Raw genomic sequence first — 19,223 nt, forward strand, 5'->3', positions numbered from 1 at the left:
CATTTGTGGGTTTGATTACAGGCTCCAAATGGCTAGAAACAAAGACCTTTCTTCTGAAACTCATCAATCTATTCTTGTTCTGAGAAATGAAGGCTATTCCATGCGAGAAATTGCCAAGAACTGGAGATCTCTGTGTACTACTCCCTTCACAGAACAGCGCAAACTGGTCAAACCAGAATAGAAAGAGGAGTGGGAGGCCCCGGTGTACAACTGAGCAAGAGGACAAGTACATTAGTGTCTAGTTTGAGAAAAAGATGCCTCACAAGTCCTCAACTGGCAGCTTCATTAAATAGTACCCGCAAAACATCAGTCTCAATGTCAACAGTGAAGAGGTGACTCCGGGTTGCTGGCCTCCTAGGCAGACTTCCTCTGTCCAGTCTCAACGTCAACAGTGAAGAGGTGACTCCGGGTTGCGGGTCTTCTAGGCAGACTTCCTCTGTCCAGTCTCAACGTCAACAGTGAAGAGGTGACTCCGGGTTGCTGGCCTTCTAGGCAGACTTCCTCTGTCCAGTCTCAACGTCAACAGTAAAGAGGTGACTCCGGGTTGCTGGCCTTCTAGGCAGACTTCCTCTGTCCAGTCTCAACGTCAACAGTGAAGAGGTGACTCCGGGTTGCTGGCCTTCTAGGCAGACTTCCTCTGTCCAGTCTCAACGTCAACAGTGAAGAGGTGACTCCGGGTTGCTGGCCTTCTAGGCAGACTTCCTCTGTCCAGTCTCAACGTCAACAGTGAAGAGGTGACTCCGGGTTGCTGGCCTTCTAGGCAGACTTCCTCTGTCCAGTCTCAACGTCAACAGTGAAGAGGTGACTCCGGATTGCTGGCCTTCTAGGCAGACTTCCTCTGTCCAGTCTCTATGTTCTTTTGCCCGTCTTAAAATGTTCTTCTTATTGGCCAGTCTGAGATATGGCTTTTTCTTTGCAACTCTGCCTAGAAGGCCAGCATCCCGGAGTCGCCTTTTTCCCTGTTGACGTTGAGCCTTGTGTATAGTTAAGAAACGTTTGTTTTTGTTTTCTGTTACAAAACATTTTGCTATGGCGTGCATTAATGAATAGACCCCATGCTCACAATCCACCTGCCTCCGCTCTGCTGGCACCCCGTATAATTAGTGATCCGTGAATAAAAGATGTGGCGGGAAGGGAATTCTAATGTCTGACCCCTGACCGTTGGGGTCCGTGGTGCTGAGCCGAGCCCCCATTGCCCTTCGCAACTGTCTGGGGGAGGGTGGGTGGTGTCGCTCACGGTCGGGATGGGGTCGTCTCTCTCTCGCTGTATGCACTAACCTGTCGCGATTGATTCCACTCGGAGTTTCATACAGGACTTCCTCCCACCTGCCCTCTGTTTGGCTGCTCAGTCTCACGTTAAATGCAATATTTAACAGAGCGTGTCTGTATTCAGTGTCTATGAAGAGTGCTACAGGATAAAGCCTCCCCTGAGGATTTTCCCTCTTCACTTGTAATTTTGGTTCCTGTTGGGTTTAATTACAGACTAACACTGTGCCGTGTGTTTAAGTTTAACCTACCGCTGTTCTCACCCATCCATGTTGTTGTTTATGAATAGGATAGGTGGCACGCTGTAATCGTGTGTGTTTTGGCTCAGAGCAGCTGAACGAAGTCTAGCTACACTCAACACTGTTGGGGTTAGGTTTGTTTATGTGTTTGCATTGCTTTAAACAGAGAGGAAGAGGCAACGTGAGAGGGATAACCCGGGCCAAAATCTGTCTAGTCCAGCAGGTGGCGTTTGCGTGGAGGTAAATGAGTGTAGAATGTGGTCAACAAAAGTGTAATGGCTTATTTGCTACATGAGTTTATTTGATTTATCGATTATACGTTTTGTAATACTTAGGTTGTAATACGAGTGTACTGATATAAGTAGGACATGTGACACCCCGGCAACTTTGAGAAAAAACACTTTATATCGGAGTTGTGCTTTTAGTGCTATCTGGGATCCGTGGGATGTTCATACCCTAACCCTTACCTTAACCATAACCGGTTACTTTAACCATTTAAAATATCAACTTCAATCGGGTAGGGACGTCCCACGGATCCCGGTTAGCAAGGACTGTTGTGGTTGTTCACACGGGTATCTGCTCTCTCATTGGCTAGAATGGTCCCACCTGATCTTGCACCCTCCCGACTGCCTTCCATTTTTAAAGATATTTATTGTAATTGTTAGAGTGACCGATGGAGTATGTGGTCAATATAATGGAACATCTGTGCTTTACACCAGTGATTCTCCAACCGCTCCTTGGGGACCCCAACCGTTTCACAATTTTATTTTAGCCCTGAACAAGCTTATCTAATTAATCTAATTAGTTGACAAGTTGAATCAGGTGTGCTAGCTCTGGAATAGATCAAATACATGGAACGGCTGGGGGTCCCTGAGGAGAGGTTTGAGAACCACTGCTTTAAACTACTACTCAAACGCCAGCCTGAGGCATGTAAACGTGGGCACTTGCCCAATTCCTTTCTCCTTGACTCCTTGCCTCGCGTCCTCTCTCCTTGCCTCCTTCTCAAACCCCATTGGAGGAGAGAGAGAGGGTGCGAGGGGAACGTCCTTGGATCTTCACCGCCAATGCGTTTTCAAGAACCTTGTGAGGAGAGAGAGGACGCAAGGAATCTAGAAAATACTAACTGAGAAAGAGCCCTGGTCCAGCTTGCTCCGAAACAGAAACCAAGCAAGGCTCCGCTGGTGAAATAGTTCCACTTGGGCAGCAATACCAAACATATAATATCTGGCTCCGAGACTGTAGAGAGGGAGTGATCAGTGGGGTGACATCTGGTGCTGTGTGATGAGATAGCAGTGTCTGATGACACCTAAAACAGCTTTGTGCCCCTCTCTGCATCTCTCTCACGCTTTCTCTCCTTCCGTCCTGAGCTACTTTATGAGAGGAAGACGAGTCATTTGTGGTTGTTATTCTCTTCCTCACACCTCTATGGAGGGAGGGGTGAAAGGTGATACCCGCTCACACTGAGCTCATCCTGCCCGGTCACCCCCACACACCAGCTTTGCTGTGAAAGGAATGTGGGAGGGACGTAGACAGACGGACGGACAGAGGAGAGAAGAGGAGAGGGGATAAAATGAAGCAGAGTGGGGAAGTCATGCTTTATAAAGACATTCTACGTGGTCTAAGGAAGAGTTTGAAGGCTGTGCCTGGAAACCTGTCATCAAAACCTTGCTTTCAAGGTTTCTACCTCACATCTCCTCCATTGAGCTTGGAGAGGGAGGCGAGGAATCGAGGAAACAAGACAGAGTAGGAAATCATTAAGCATAGAGTTTACACTGTTAAAAGTGAAATCTCAGCAAACCTAAATATCTTATGAGTGATAACTCACTTACATTTTTCTTTTTTTCTTACCAAGCTACATTTTCTAACGTCAGTGGCAGGTAGTTTTGCTTATTTTAACCTAAAAAAGGCTTCATACAAGTAATTTATCTTATTTCAAGATTTCTTTCAAGATATTTGACCTTGAATAAGACAATTAAGCTAAAATATCAAAATATCTTGAAATATGATACATTACTTGTATTAAGCCTTTTTAAGGTTAAAATAAGAAGAAGAAATCTGCCAATGATGTTAGATAATTTAGCTTGGTGAGAACAAGTACACATTTTCAGTGAATTATCACTCAATATGTACATATTTAGGCTTGCTTTGATTTCACCTTTTTTTCAGTGTTTGGAGGGTAAGGTTAAAAACAATATCATCCATGCAATGGATACTTCATCTTTCCTTCTCAAATCAATAGTACAAAACGAATAGTGCCCGACTTACTTTTCTCCCCTGCACTCACCTCAGAACGTTGAACAAATACATTATTCATTGACTGGCATGAGAAGTAAAGTAATTAGACATTTATCTCCCAAACAATATCGGAGCCTCTACTGCACTTGGTGACCTTGCCTAGAGATTTATGTCATCCCAGACCTGCCTCGAATGGCTATGGCAAGAGAGGCACAGAGTGTTCTCACGGCAAAACGAGCCGAGGAATGGATTCTTCTCTTCACAAGTATAAGATGTCAAGGGGTTTTAGGAGCGCTGGTTGATTAATCGTCAAGTTTATAACTTTCTTCGGAAACCTTTCGGAAGGGCAAAGTCAAACTCTTAACGCAATATCTATTCTCGTTGAGTATACTCAGGACTATAGGCTCCTCAAGGTGGCAGCCAGCTAAATATTTGAAGGGCAATTGATGCTTAATCTTTGGTATTTCTTGTGTCATGGTGCCTTTTCACTGCCAGTCTTTAGTTTGATTATTCCTTCTCTCTCTCTCCACTCCTTCTCTTCCTCCTCAATCTACTCTTCCCCCCTTTCACCCACTTCCTCTTCTCCCCTGTGTGTTTCGCTACTCATCCTCTCTTTTTGACTCCACTACTCAACCTTCCTCTACTTCCCCCCCCCCCTACATCTTCCTCCTCCTGCCCCTCTCAGGCCATCATGGCCCAGCTGCCTCAGGAGGAGAAGGCGAAGATCGCCGAGCAGGTGGAGAGCTTCCGGCAGGAGAAGTGCAAGCTGGACGCCGAAGTGGCCAAGTGGGACGACAATGGCAACGACATCATCGTCCTCGCCAAGCAGATGTGCATGATCATGATGGAGATGACGGACTTCACCAGGTGCAGTTACAATGTTGCTAAAGAGAACCTAGTTGAAGTGACTGGTAGTACTTATGAATGTCAATGTAATAATTACAATGATATAGATTTACTAGAACGGGTGTCACCATTCAAGTCAACAGGTTTGTTATGTTGTGGACCGGTGGCTATTTGGAAATGATGCATAACGATACCATGTCAGCTATATTTGAGTCTACCCATTAGTTTACCAGTAAAATTGCCATGGACAGAGGCTCTGTGTTACCCATTCTAGTAATTATATTTCTATGGTAGATCAATTCCCTAAAACCAATAGCACACCTCAACAGGGCACATCTTTGTGGAATATTTAGACTTTCGAAATGTAGTGAAAGAAACATGTAACAAACAACTGAAGTTTAGCGGGAACTGGAATACGCTGTCGATCCAGAGCATCCCAAACATGTTCATTTGGTGAAATGTCTGGTAAGTATGCATGCCATGGAAGAACTGGGACATTTTCAGCTTTCAGGAATTGTGTACAGATCCCTGCGAAATGGGGTCGTGCTGAAACATGAGGTGATGGTGGCGGATGAATGGCACGACAATGGGCCTCAGGATCTCTTCATGGTATCTCTGTGCATTGAAATTGTCATTGATAAAATGCCATTTTGTTTGTTGTCCGTAGCTTATACCTGCCCATACCATAAACCTCCGCCACCATGGGGCACTCTGTTCACAACGTTGACACCCACACGACGCCATACATGTGGTCTGCAATTGGGAGGGCGGTTGAATGTACTGCCAAATTATCTAAAACGACATTTCTCTAAAACGACATTGGAGTCAGCTTATGGTAGAGAAATTAACCTTCCATTCTCTGGCAACAGCTCTGGTGGACATTCTTGCATTCAGCATGCCAATTGCATGCTCTCTCAAAACTTGAGACATCTGTGGCATTGTGTTGTGTGTCAAAACGTAACATTTAGTGTGGCCTTTTAGTGTCCCCCCAGCACAAGGTGCACCTGTGTAATGATCATGCTGTTTATTCAGCTTCTTGATGCCACACCTATCAGGTGGATGGATTATCTTGGCAAATGAGAAATGCTCACTAACAGGGATGTAAACAAATGTGTGCACAACATTTGAGAGAAATACGCTATTTGTGCGTACAGAACGTTTTATTTCAGCTCGAGGAACACGGGCCCTGCACTTTTCACGTTGCATTGTTTATTTTTGTTCAGAGTAGTATTTTACATGCTCCTTACCTTGGAAAAGCTGTTGTTTATCCCTATCCCTGGATACATCAAAAGGCTTGTTCAATTTCCCCCTTTTGAATGGAACAATCCCCTTTGTTGTGCTAATGTCTTGCCATGTTCTGTTGTTCCCAGTTCCTAGCCATGCTAATGCTTCCTTTGTGCATCCATTTGAATTGAAGCATTACTAGTTATGGGTGTGACTAGTATCGGTATGGGTAGGATCAGCAACCACACACAGGCAACTCACTTCGCTACACTAGGCTGTCCGGGCTTTTCGTCACAGCCCAACACTAACGGAAATCAAATCAAACCCACCTGATTCAACAAATCAGCAAATAAAGAAGTCCTTGATTGGATGAATCAGGTGCTTTCGTGGCTAGGCTGGAATAAATCAAAATCCAGGCCCTGCTATTGGTCAGGATAACGGGTGTGAGCTGGGAATAGGCTGTGTAGACCAGCCGCAGCTGTCTATCTTTACACATTGTTATTTAGTAGACTAACAGAGGTCCAACAGTCTTGTATTCCCATTGAGTCAGATTGAATATCTTGTAGCCAAACCAGGATGAGTGTGATCCTGTGTGGTGTTTACAGTGTGGATGTTGATGTTCTCTGGGAGGCAACAGCTTTTCTCCGAGCCCCCACCATCTGTATATCATGTCATAGCTAGCCCTGTGCTGAACCCAATGTTCCTATTCCAAGGCATGGCACTATGATTCAGTGGACAGAATATGCTAGCTGTACAGAGCTCAACCAGGGGAAGATGTTATGTGTTCTTCCCAAATGCCACTCTATTCCCCATATAGTGCACTACGTTTGACCAAACCGCCGTGGGGAATAGGGTGCCATTTGGGATGCATCCACGCAGTTTGATAATGACGAACGATCATGGATGTGGTGTGTTGGCGATGATTACACTGCTTTAGTAAAGTGACCCTTGTGGTGACATTTGTGGAATTGGCAAATATATTATGTCGCCATGCAAATCTGATAACCAAATGGCAACCTATGCCCTTATGTAGTGGACTACTTTTGACCAGATCTCCATGGGTCCTTCTCCAACGTAGTGCACTATGTAAGGAATCGGGTGCCGTTTGAGACTCAGCCAATGACACATCATGCATGGATTCACAAATGCCCAATTACCGTGATGTCAGCCAATATAAGTGACTACTGCCGTAAAGTCAGTTTGTTTTTTTCAGTCAGTGGGTGTGCCTGACATCCTACAACTAGGAAACTATACGAGCCAGGCAACACCAGTAGAGAAGTGATGCCATACTTTGGTTAAACCGTAGGCTACGGGCTCTGTTCAGTCTGATCCGCTTCAGCCGACATCCGAATAGCGGTTGTGTTTGACGTGGCTCCCGGCATTATGACAAAGCTGACATTGCCGTTGGCTGCACAGAGTCGCAACAACAGAAATCCCGTGCCGTCTTGTGTAAGTTTGAACGCTGGAATGTGAGATGTAATCTACACCTCCATTAGGATGATAGAAGTCATTATTTTCCCTGAATGATTTTTTTCAATTTGAGCGTAATTATTTCGATATAGATTAGCCTGCACTTTCTGGTTCTGAACTTCTAACGCGAGTGGGGCGGTTGTGGCTTCTTGACAGTGATCGCAAGAGCAGCTGCTCACCAATGTGACGGCTCCAACGCAGTTCCGCCTCAGACACCGCCAAAACATCAGCTGTGTGGGCGTCTGCTGTCACCGGTTAACGCCGATCTGATAGAACTTAGGCCTAGATCCAATCTAACCTGTTACCAGATCTATTATAGCCCTGCCAACTCCATTGCCATTATTGTCTAAACTGTTACCAGATCTATTGTGGCCTTGCCAACTCCATTGCTGTTATTGTCAAGACAATTCCATAAGGAGTTGGCAAGAGAGCAGAAACAGACTGGCACCAATGCTGATGAGCTTTGAGAAAGACCTATGTTGACAGCTTTCAGCTACTAATGACAGAGCACCATGATTTGAGAATACATTTCTAGTTGCAGCCCACGTTTTTTTTTTGGGGGGGGGGCATTGTGATCTTTTTTTTCAGTTTTAGGAAGATTACAACTGGAGTTTGTATCTTATGCATTATTCATTAGTGGCAAACTGTCCAGTGAATATAAAATGGAGCTTTTAATCTGTTCATATCAGGTATTTCAGATAGTGTTTGCTGTCTGCATTTTGATTCATTTTTTAAAATGTTGAACTTGAAACATAATAAGTCCTGTTTCCCTGTGTTCCCCGCCAGAGGCAAAGGGACTAATAATACTTACGCCCCTTTCCCTGTGTTCCCCGCCAGAGGCAAAGGGACTACTAATACTTACGCCCCTTTCCCTGTGTTCCCCGCCAGAGGCAAAGGGACTAATAATACTTACGCCCCTTTCCCTGTGTTCCCCGCCAGAGGCAAAGGGACTACTAATACTTACGCCCCTTTCCCTGTGTTCCCCGCCAGAGGCAAAGGGCCTACTAATACTTACGCCCCTTTCCCTGAGTTCCCCGCCAGAGGCAAAGGGCCTACTAATACTTACGCCCCTTTCCCTGAGTTCCCCGCCAGAGGCAAAGGGACTACTAATACTTACGCCCCTTTCCCTGTGTTCCCCGCCAGAGGCAAAGGGCCTACTAATACTTACGCCCCTTTCCCTGTGTTCCCCACCAGAGGCAAAGGGCCTACTAATACTTACGCCCCTTTCCCTGAGTTCCCCGCCAGAGGCAAAGGGCCTACTAATACTTACGCCCCTTTCCCTGTGTTCCCCGCCAGAGGCAAAGGGACTACTAATACTTACGCCCCTTTCCCTGAGTTCCCCACCAGAGGCAAAGGGCCTACTAATACTTACGCCCCTTTCCCTGTGTTCCCCGCCAGAGGCAAAGGGCCTACTAATACTTACGCCCATTTCCCTGTGTTCCCCGCCAGAGGCAAAGGGCCTACTAATACTTACGCCCATTTCCCTGTGTTCCCCGCCAGAGGCAAAGGGCCTACTAATACTTACGCCCCTTTCCCTGTGTTCCCCGCCAGAGGCAAAGGGCCTACTAATACTTACGCCCATTTCCCTGTGTTCCCCGCCAGAGGCAAAGGGACTAATAATACTTACGCCCCTTTCCCTGTGTTCCCCGCCAGAGGCAAAGGGACTAATAATACTTACGCCCCTTTCCCTGTGTTCCCCGCCAGAGGCAAAGGGACTACTAATACTTACGCCCCTTTCCCTGTGTTCCCCGCCAGAGGCAAAGGGACTACTAATACTTACGCCCCTTTCCCTGTGTTCCCCGCCAGAGGCAAAGGGACTAATAATACTTACGCCCCTTTCCCTGTGTTCCCCGCCAGAGGCAAAGGGACTAATAATACTTACGCCCCTTTCCCTGTGTTCCCCGCCAGAGGCAAAGGGACTAATAATACTTACGCCCCTTTCCCTGTGTTCCCCGCCAGAGGCAAAGGGACTACTAATACTTACGCCCCTTTCCCTGTGTTCCCCGCCAGAGGCAAAGGGACTACTAATACTTACGCCCCTTTCCCTGTGTTCCCCGCCAGAGGCAAAGGGCCTAATAATACTTACGCCCCTTTCCCTGAGTTCCCCGCCAGAGGCAAAGGGACTAATAATACTTACGCCCCTTTCCCTGTGTTCCCCGCCAGAGGCAAAGGGACTACTAATACTTACGCCCCTTTCCCTGTGTTCCCCGCCAGAGGCAAAGGGACTACTAATACTTACGCCCCTTTCCCTGTGTTCCCCGCCAGAGGCAAAGGGACTACTAATACTTACGCCCCTTTCCCTGTGTTCCCCGCCAGAGGCAAAGGGCCTAATAATACTTACGCCCCTTTCCCTGAGTTCCCCGCCAGAGGCAAAGGGACTAATAATACTTACGCCCCTTTCCCTGTGTTCCCCGCCAGAGGCAAAGGGACTACTAATACTTACGCCCCTTTCCCTGTGTTCCCCGCCAGAGGCAAAGGGCCTAATAATACTTACGCCCCTTTCCCTGAGTTCCCCGCCAGAGGCAAAGGGACTAATAATACTTACGCCCCTTTCCCTGTGTTCCCCGCCAGAGGCAAAGGGACTACTAATACTTACGCCCCTTTCCCTGTGTTCCCCGCCAGAGGCAAAGGGACTACTAATACTTACGCCCCTTTCCCTGTGTTCCCCGCCAGAGGCAAAGGGACTACTAATACTTACGCCCCTTTCCCTGTGTTCCCCGCCAGAGGCAAAGGGCCCCTGAAGAACTCCTCTGATGTCATCAACGCCGCCAAGAAGATTGCAGAGGCAGGTTCCAGGATGGACAAACTGGCCCGCGCCGTCGCCGACCAGGTAACACTTACCCCAGTTGTGTACGTCTGTCTGTGTTCAGGATAGATCCCCTTTCAGGATTTTGAAATTCAACAGAGGACAGCATTTTCTGGGGGGGGGGGCAATTGTTTGTTAAAATCCCGATTGGCGCAGCGGTCATCTGCATCGCAGTGCTTAAGGTGTCACTACAGACCCGGGTTCAATCCCAGGCTGTGTCACAGCTGGCCGTGACTTGGAGACCCATGAGCCGAGATTTCCTTGTCCCATCGCGCTCTAGCAACTCTTGTGGAGGGCAGGGGGCGCATGCATGCAGATGTACAGTGTTTCCTCCGACACATTGGTGTGGCTGGCTTCCGGGTCAAAAGTAGTGGTACGTAGGGAATACAGTGCCATTTGGGACGCAACCTTAGTGGGTTTGTTTGTGGGCAGCAATGGATCTGGGCACAGTGGGCTGTCTTGGCGCGGTGCTGTCCGTCCCAATGGGACTTCCTTGTACTGTGAGAGGAGCAGGGAGCTAGGGGCTTTGTCTGTGTCTTTAATCTAATTAGTGGCGCTGAGGTGTTGCATCCATTCATTATCAGATGAGTACCCTCTCCAAAACGCGCTGACAGTCTATTTTCAATATCGAATCAATCAAAGCGGCTGCTCCTCCTGGCTGGGGAAGATAAAGGGAGAACGGGGTAGAGAGGTGTGTGTGTGTGTGTGTCTGTCTATCTGGGTTTGTTAGTACTTAATAGTAGCACTTCAGGTAATACATGATCTGCCTCTTCATTTTCATCCGTCCTGAATAAGCTGTGAGAATTAGCCTCATGTAGCCTCATGCACAAAGACTTGTTGATTCATTAGGACTCCGTGTTCTTCTTCCTGGTGTTGTCAGAACTACTGTGTGTAATACTCAGAGAGAGCTGCGCTATTACAATCAGTCTGACGACATTCAAATGAAGAGGACGTTAGTGCAGCAGTGGTGGCTGGTGGCACTTTATGTCAGAGGAAGACTCATAGTAATGGCTGCGATAGAATACATGGAATAGTATTAAACACATGGTTTCCTTGTGTTTGACACCATAGCATTCACTCACCAGTATCCTATGTGTTGCAGAAGGCAGAGCAGTGTGCTTGTTGGCCCGAGTCTTGGGGTGTGTGTGTGTGTGTGTGTGTGTGTGTGTGTGTGTGTGTGTGTGTGTGTGTGTGTGTGTGTGTGTGTGTGTGTGTGTGTGTGTGTGTGTGTGTGTGTGTGTGTGTGTGTGTGTGTGTGTGTGTGTGTGTGTGTGTGTGTGTGTGTGTGTGTGTGTGTGTGTGTGGGTGGGTGGGTGGGTGGGTGTGCGTGTGCCATATTTGAAGAAACACACAGAGCTGCTGGCTAGTGTGTTGTTGAACCGTGGCCCCCAACCGTTCACTCTGCAAGCAGGGCTGGGTTGGAGTCAGGCGGTGAATATCTGTCATATAGCAAATCACTGACAGCCTACCCTCGGACTGAATCAACAAACGCTGAAACTGAGCAGGTGGCTTGCCATTTTTAATTTCGCCTTTAAACGATTCTTTGACTGGTGTTTGCTGAATATTCACAGCCTTCTGTTGCCCTCCTCTCATGCTAGATGATGAGTGTGCGTGTGAAATGGCACCCTTTTCCTTATATGCAGTAGTGCACTACTTTGACCAGAGCTTTATGGGAACCCATTAGGCTCTGGTCAAAAGTAGTGCACTATATAAGGAATAGGGTGCCATTTTGGATGAACCCTCATTCTGCAATGTTATGCTGCTCAGCAAGCGGGGCCTGATTTTCTCCTAATTTAAACAGGGATTTGTTGTAAGAGTATTTCTGTGTGGAGCAATGTGAAACACACATCATCCAGGTACAACATACCGTAAATGTGTGTCAACATATTCAAACATTTAAGAGTTTGCTTTTATCGTCGAATTGAAGGATTATTTGATCTTGAGTTTCTCTGGCAAGCCACTGTGTTTTTCAGATCTAGTCTAATTCCACACTGCCTTTCATGATATAACCTACGACAAATAACTGTCGTACTTGTTATGCCTTGTTTTTCAAGAGGACAAGTATTTTGCATTCACACATTGCTGTACCATTAACCTGTGGCTGACGGACGCAGTCAGGCGTGACAGGGGGATTGAAGCGCGCACCTGTGTGTGTGTGTGTGTGTGTGTGTGTGTGTGTGTGTTTGTGTGTGTGTGTGTGTGTGTGTGTGTGTGTGTGTGTGTGTGTGTGTGTGTGTGTGTGTGTGTGTGTGTGTGTGTGTGTGTGTGTGTGTGTGTGTGTGTGTGTGTGTGTGTGTGTGTGTTGTGTGTGAGATTGAAGCTTTGCGGTGCCACAGCAGGACAGGTCCCTCAAGTAGCAACCCTTATTGACACGCTTCACGTCAAACCCTATTGAAGAGTCAGTCTGTCAGTCTGACTGTTCTGCGAGATGGATGGGAGATTTAGGGGGAGGTGTGTGTGTGTGAGAGAGACAGAGAGAGATAGTCGGGGGGGGGGGGGGGGTATGTCCATTAATATGTTATTAACATCTCATATGTGTCACAAACGTGACTAGCTTGACTTGTGGTGGTATCGACAATGCTCTGATATTGTCCGAATCTATCACAGGATTATACTGTACTGGACAACACGTGTGAAACGAGACCTGACGTTGCTAGCTAGCCACCGACAGCAAAACAACCTACTCGTTTGTCATCTACCATCCTGAGTCCTGGTAGATGGCTGCTTGCTGGTCTCGCACTTATTTTTCTCACTGTCTCAATGCATATTTCTGCGCCAATAAATAGGACTGTATGGTCCTATGTAAAAGGACACCAATGTTTCGTAATCCAGCTCTTTTTGGAAAGGGGAATCAGAAAGCAGCCATGGTGGCTAATAGACCGTGCATGGTAACATAGCTCCGGTGAACCTGTAAACTAGTACAGTACCTCACCCATTTTTAGAAAGCCTGCCTTCGAGGGTGGGAACAAGGAAGTATGGCCCCCCAGATAGGAACACCGTTGAGACTAGTCCAATGGCTCTATTGAACAAGGACAACTATATCTACTCGCTGCCAGGCGTGATCGGTGAAACACAAAGGCCAAAATCATTGCTACAAAACATGACTCATTCCTTTTTTGATCATACAGCAGGCTCAATCAACCAATGACACCATTGGTTACTGTATAATTATGTCTGAAACACCTGTCATCACTCATGATTCTGTAAGCAGACTGGAATTACAGTAGTTTCTAGTGCTGAAATTTCCCTTTAAATATTCTGCTAAGAGAAGCACGTGGCATGGCATTACCTCAAGGCAGTTCGCACCATTTCACCACAGAGTAAAGAATAGGAGGATGGAGGGGTGCCTCTTTCTCCTCATCTCTCACTATTCTCCTTTTGCTGTCATCTCTTTCCCTCTAATCTTCATCTGCTTATTTCTCTCTCTCTTTACTCTTCTGTGTCTTTCTTCCACCCCCTCTCTCTTGTTCTCTCTCTTTCTTCCTCCACTGGGGGTTTTCTTAAAACATGAAGCCCACGGCGTACCAGCAGCTCAGGCCTATGCGTAGACCAGGGAAACTTGCCAAATGTTCTACCTGCTGGGAACCCGCTGTGCTACTGCGTACCATAGAGATGGGAGGACAATGTACAGTCGTGGCCAAAAGTTTTGAGAATGACACAAATATTAATTCTCACAAAGTCTGCTGCCTCAGTTTATATGATGGCAATGTGCATATACTCCATAATTTTATGAAGAGTGATCAGATGAATTGCAATTAATTGCGAAGTCCCTCTTTGCCATGCAAATGAACTGAATCCCCCCCAAAAACATTTCCACTGCATTTCAGCCCTGCCACAAAAGGACCTGCTGACATCATGTCAGTGATACTCTCGCTAACACAGGTGTGAGTGTTGACGAGGACAAGGCTGGAGATCACTCTGTCATGCTGATTGAGTTCGAATAACAGCCTGGAATCTTCAAAAGGAAGGTGGTGCTTAGAATTATTGTTCTTTCTCTGTGAAACATGGTTTCCTGCACAAAACATGTGCCGTCCTCATTGCTTTGCACAAAAAGCATCCGTAAAAAAGCTTGTCCGGAGAAGACAAGGTGAGCGCTACCATCAGTCCTGTGTCATGCGAAAAGTAAAGCATTCTGAGACCATTCATGTATGGGGTTGCTTCTCAGCCAAGGGAGTGGACTCACTCACAATTTTACCTAACAACACAGCCATGAATAAAGAATGGTACCAACACATCCTCCGAGACCAACTTCTCCCAACCATCCAGGAACAGTTTGGTAACAAACAATGCCTTTTCCAGCATGATGGAGCACATTTTCATAAGGCAAAAGTGATAACTAGGGACAAAACATCGATATTTTGGGTCCATGGCCAGGAACCTTCCCAGACCTTAAACCCATTGAGAACTTGTGGTCAATCCTAAAGAGGTGGGTGGACAAACAAAAACCCACTAATTCTGACAAACTCCAATATTGATTATGCAAGAATGGGCTGCCATCAGTCAGGATGTGGTCCAGAAGTTAATTGACAGCATGCCAGGGTGGATTGCAGAGGTCTTGAAAAAGAAGGGTCAACACTGCAAATATTGACTCTTTGCATCAACTTAATGTAATTGTCAATAAAAGCCTTTCACACTTATGAAATGCTTATAATTATACTTCAGTATTCTATAGTAACATCTGACAAAAATATCTAAAGATACTGAGGCAGCAAACTTTGTGAAAATTAATATTTTTGTCATTCTCAAAATTTTGGGTCAGGACTGTATGTATCCAAAATTGAACCCTAATCCCCTATTTAGTGCATTTCTTTCGACTAGGGCCCATAGGGTTATGGGTCAAAAGCAGTGAACTATACAGCGAATAGGGTTCCATTTAGGATGCAGACTTGGTCAGGTGGGGTTGAAGAGAACTCAAGGCATGGTCATTTCCTAGGACCCCCTGCCAAGACACATTAAAAGGCCATTGTCAGGAGACCACGGAATCACAGAGAGAGTGTACTATGTAGAGGAATAGGGAAGCATTAGGGGGTGCAGATTAGGAGCATACTGACATTGATTATAATATGTATGTAATTATTCATATTTGTGTTGCTGCTCTATCCATGTACAGTTAAAGTCGGAAGTTTACATACACCTCAGCCAAATACATTTAAACTCAGTTTTTCACAATTCCTGACATTTAATCCTAGTAAAACTGCCCTGTCTTAGGTCAGTTAGGATCACCACTTTGTTTTAAGAATGTGAAATGTCAGAATAATAGTAGAGGTAAGGATTTATTTCAGCTTTAATTTCTTTCATCACATTCCCAGTGGGTCAGAAGTTTGCATGCACTCAATTAGTATTGGGTAGCATTGCCTTTACATTGTTTAACTTGGGTCAAATGTTTTGGGTAGCCTTCCACAAGCGTCCAACAATAAGTTGGGTGAATTTTGGCCCATTCCTCCTGACAGAGCTGGTGTAACTGAGTCAGGCTTGTAAGGCCTCCTTGCTCGCACACACTTTTTCAGTTCTGCCCACAAATTTTCTATGGGATTTAGGTCAGGGCTTTGTGATGGCCACTCCAATACCTTTACTTTGTTGTCCTTAAGCTGTTTTGCTACAACTAGTATGCTTGGGGTCATTGTCCATTTGGAAGACCCATTTGTGAGCAAGCTTTAACTTCCTGACTGATGTCTTGAGATGTTGCTTCAATATATCCACATAATTTTCTTTCATCATGATGCCATCTATTTTGTGAAGTGCAACAGTCATTCCTGGTGCAAAGCACCCCCACAACATGAAGCTGCCACCCCCGTGCTTCACGTTTGGGATGGTGTTCTGCGGCTTGCAAGCCTCCCCCTTTTTCCTCCAAACGTAACGATGGTCATTATGGCCAAACAGTTCGATTTTTGTTTCATCAGATCAGAGGACATTTCTCCAAAAAGTTTGATCTTTGTCCCCATGTGCAGTTGCAAACCGTAGTCTAGCTTTTTTTAATGGCGGTTTTGGAGCAGTGGCTTCTTCCTTGCTGGTTATGTCGATATAGGACTCGTTTTACTGTGGATATAGATCATTTTGTACCTGTTTCCTCCAGGATCTTCACAAGGTCCTTTGCTGTTGTTCTGGGATGGATTTGTACTTTTCGCACCAAAGTACGTTCATCTCTAGGAGACAGAACGCGTCTCCTTCCTGAGTGGTATGACGGCTGCGTGGTCCCATGGTGTTGATACTTGGGTACTATGGTTTGTACGGATGAACATGGTACCTTCAGGCATTTGGAAATTGCTCCCAAGGGTGAACCAGACTTGTGGAGGTCTACCATTTTTTCTGAGGTCTTGGCTGATTTCTTTTGATTTCCCAGGATGTCAAGCAAAGAGTTTGAAGGTAGGCCTTGAAATACATCCACAGGTAAATCTCCAATTGACTCAAATGATGTCAATTAGCCTATCAGAAGCTTCTAAAGCCATGACATAATTTTCTGTAATTTTCCAAGCTGTTTAAAGGCACAGTCAACTTAGTGTATGTAGACGTCTGACCCACTGGAATTGTCATAGAGTGAATTATAAGTGAAATAATCTGTTTGTGAACATTTGTTGGAAAAATGACTTGTATCATGCACAAAGTAGATGTCCTAACTTACCTGCCAAAAATATAGTCTGTTAACAAGAAATGTGTGGAGTGGCTGAAAAACGAGTTTTAATGACTCCAACATAAGTTTATGTAAACTTCTGACTTCAACTGTATTTATTGTATTAGATTGTGTCCTTATGGGCCCTGGTCAAAAGTAATGCACTATATAGGGAATAGGGTGCCATTTGTGAAGCAGCCAGAGTCATGGGCGCGAGCTCTGTTTTTTTCCACATGCCTGATTATAAATGCAACACACCATCAATGTAGAGGTGTGATTTAGTGATGCTTTTGTGTTTGTGTGTGGGTTCTGACAGAGCTTTGCCCCCTGGTTTAATAACAGAAGTCCTGCTGCTGAGTCACCCATGCAGAGAGGCTGATTTATTTCAGGTCTAATTATGCAAAAACAAAATGGCTTCTTCCTTCCTATTGAAATAGAAGTTTCCACTAGCCTTGAATCCAAACTGGATAGAGCGCAATAGATCAGTTTTGTTTCCAAGCTGGAATTCCACTCTAACTGGAGAAGAAGAGAGGAATTCTAGCCTGTAATCCAAACTGAATAGCAACATGGTTTCACTACATTCAGTTTGTATTTCAGGCTATAATTCCTCTTTGGAAGGAAGGTTTGGAAAGAGAAATTCCAGCCTGAAACCCTAACTAAATATTGTTCTGTTTCACAATATTCCGTTTGGATTCCAGGCTAGAATTCATCCTCCCCAATCAGTGGCAGGAAAGAGAGGGAGCCAGTTAGAGGGAGAGAATGAAGCTGCCTGCTTTCCTTGGCGGCCTTGGCAAGGTAATGGTCCGTGCTGTTTATTTACACCAGGAGGGAATCTGCTGAGGAGATGGCCGATTAGTCAGGCAACCATATTGTCAACTGCCTGCCTGAACCGGGCTGGCCAGGAGCAGGGAGAAACTCGTGGTTTTCTGGTGTGATGGAGAAAGGGGGTTGTGTGTGTTTCCAATTGTTTGTATACAGCGTGTGTGTATTTGGTTTGTGTGTGTTAGTGGAATTAGTGGTAATGCTAGCCAGGAGTGGCGGTGGGTGCAGTAATCATGTCCTAGGAGCTGCTTCCACTTTCTGCCTCACTGGCTGCAAGATCAGCATGCAGCACTGCATGAACACAGCTTTAGGGGTCATTAGTGCGTGTGTGTCTTGTAACCCATTGTGTTTGCGGAATCTGACCCCCTTGAGATCATTATCGTAACTGAAATTCTCATTTTTCAAAGCTCATTCTGTTTGATCATACCCAAATAATGTTGTTAACTCATCCTACTTGAAGTTGTGGCCAAAGCATATTAAAGAAGGAAAAAACCTCAGTAAATCCCGATCTCAAACACGTTTTTGCACAGTTTCAAAAAACGCTTGACATTTGCTTAGATAATGGCATCATCCTCTTTGGCTGAGACAGGCCCCTTTGTATGTGGTCCAGCAGCTTTCTCCAAATTCTCTGGTGGGGAGACATGGCCGTGCCCGAATACCAATACTAGCGTACAACATACTGCATCCTTAAACTGCATCCTATGTACTCATCGTCGCATGCTATTTAGCATGTATTGTTTCAGTAAAATGTGTGCAGTATGCCACGGCCACAACACAGTAGCAGGTATGCAAGTGGGTTTTTCTCAATTCAACAGACATGCATCACATTAACCAGTCTGATAATATCTCATTTCCAATTTGATACATTTACCTATACTCAGGGAGGGGGCTCTTGGAGGGCTAGTGGCATGGCATTTGGGAGCTTGGGCCGGTGGCTGATATTTCGCTGGTTTCGGGTTCCCGTGTTTGACCTTGTGAGAGACCTGTCGACGTGCCCTTGAGCAGGGCGTTGACCCTGGTTGCTTCTGTGGGTCGTTCTGGATGGGAGTCTGTTAAATGATTGAATGTAATGTAAATGTTGAGCAGCTTCACTGCAAGTAGATTGTATGTTTTAAATTTCTATTTAAAAAAATACATATAAAAAAAAGATGGTTTAGTGTTTAGTTTAAAAGCTCTGATGAAGACCAAGAGAACAAGAAAGGCTATTCAATGAGAAGTTATTTTTCAAAGATGTAGCCTACGATGCAATACTTCGTTTTAAGGAGAACAAGAACTACTCAGCCTACATTTGAACACCACCTCAGAAGCTTCTCTTATGTGGCAACTTCCCAATAAAGTAGCCGAGTTTTGTTTTTTGGCTACTTGAAGAGAACTAGGGCCTATCGCTCATAGTTCACCTCTTCCAATGCATTGTGGGAATAGTGTGCATCAAAAAAGTGTGCATCAAATTCCACTAGATTTAGAGACGAAATGAGTATAACATCCTGGCATTAAAATCATACCCCATTTTCTAAACTTCACATAACTATAAAACATTCTATTTCTACATATTGAGAACGTGGCATGTGTTATTGGTTCATTTTGGTATCACAGACCCCATATCTGATTATCAGCTGTTGCCAAAGCCGAAACTAGTATGACATCCAGGCATCTAAAGTATACTTTATTATTTTTTTTTTAATGTCACATACTATGAAACTTAATTTCT

At 45.4% G+C, this 19,223-nt stretch overlaps 1 protein-coding gene across 4 annotated transcripts in view; it reads left to right on the top strand.

Moving 5' to 3' along the window:
• The window catches only part of LOC124012776 (catenin alpha-2), a 711,900-nt gene that overhangs the window by 683,014 nt on the left and 9,663 nt on the right, over nucleotides 1-19,223 (top strand). For all 4 annotated transcript variants that reach the window (XM_046326728.1, XM_046326729.1, XM_046326730.1 and 1 more), the window contains 2 exons: nucleotides 4,426-4,607; nucleotides 10,005-10,110. In XM_046326728.1, the coding sequence (XP_046182684.1) occupies nucleotides 4,426-4,607; nucleotides 10,005-10,110 (288 nt within the window). The remainder of the gene's footprint in view (nucleotides 1-4,425; nucleotides 4,608-10,004; nucleotides 10,111-19,223) is intronic.

This window comes from Oncorhynchus gorbuscha, linkage group LG24, assembly GCF_021184085.1.
Source record: "Oncorhynchus gorbuscha isolate QuinsamMale2020 ecotype Even-year linkage group LG24, OgorEven_v1.0, whole genome shotgun sequence".
Taxonomy (NCBI): domain Eukaryota; kingdom Metazoa; phylum Chordata; class Actinopteri; order Salmoniformes; family Salmonidae; genus Oncorhynchus; species Oncorhynchus gorbuscha.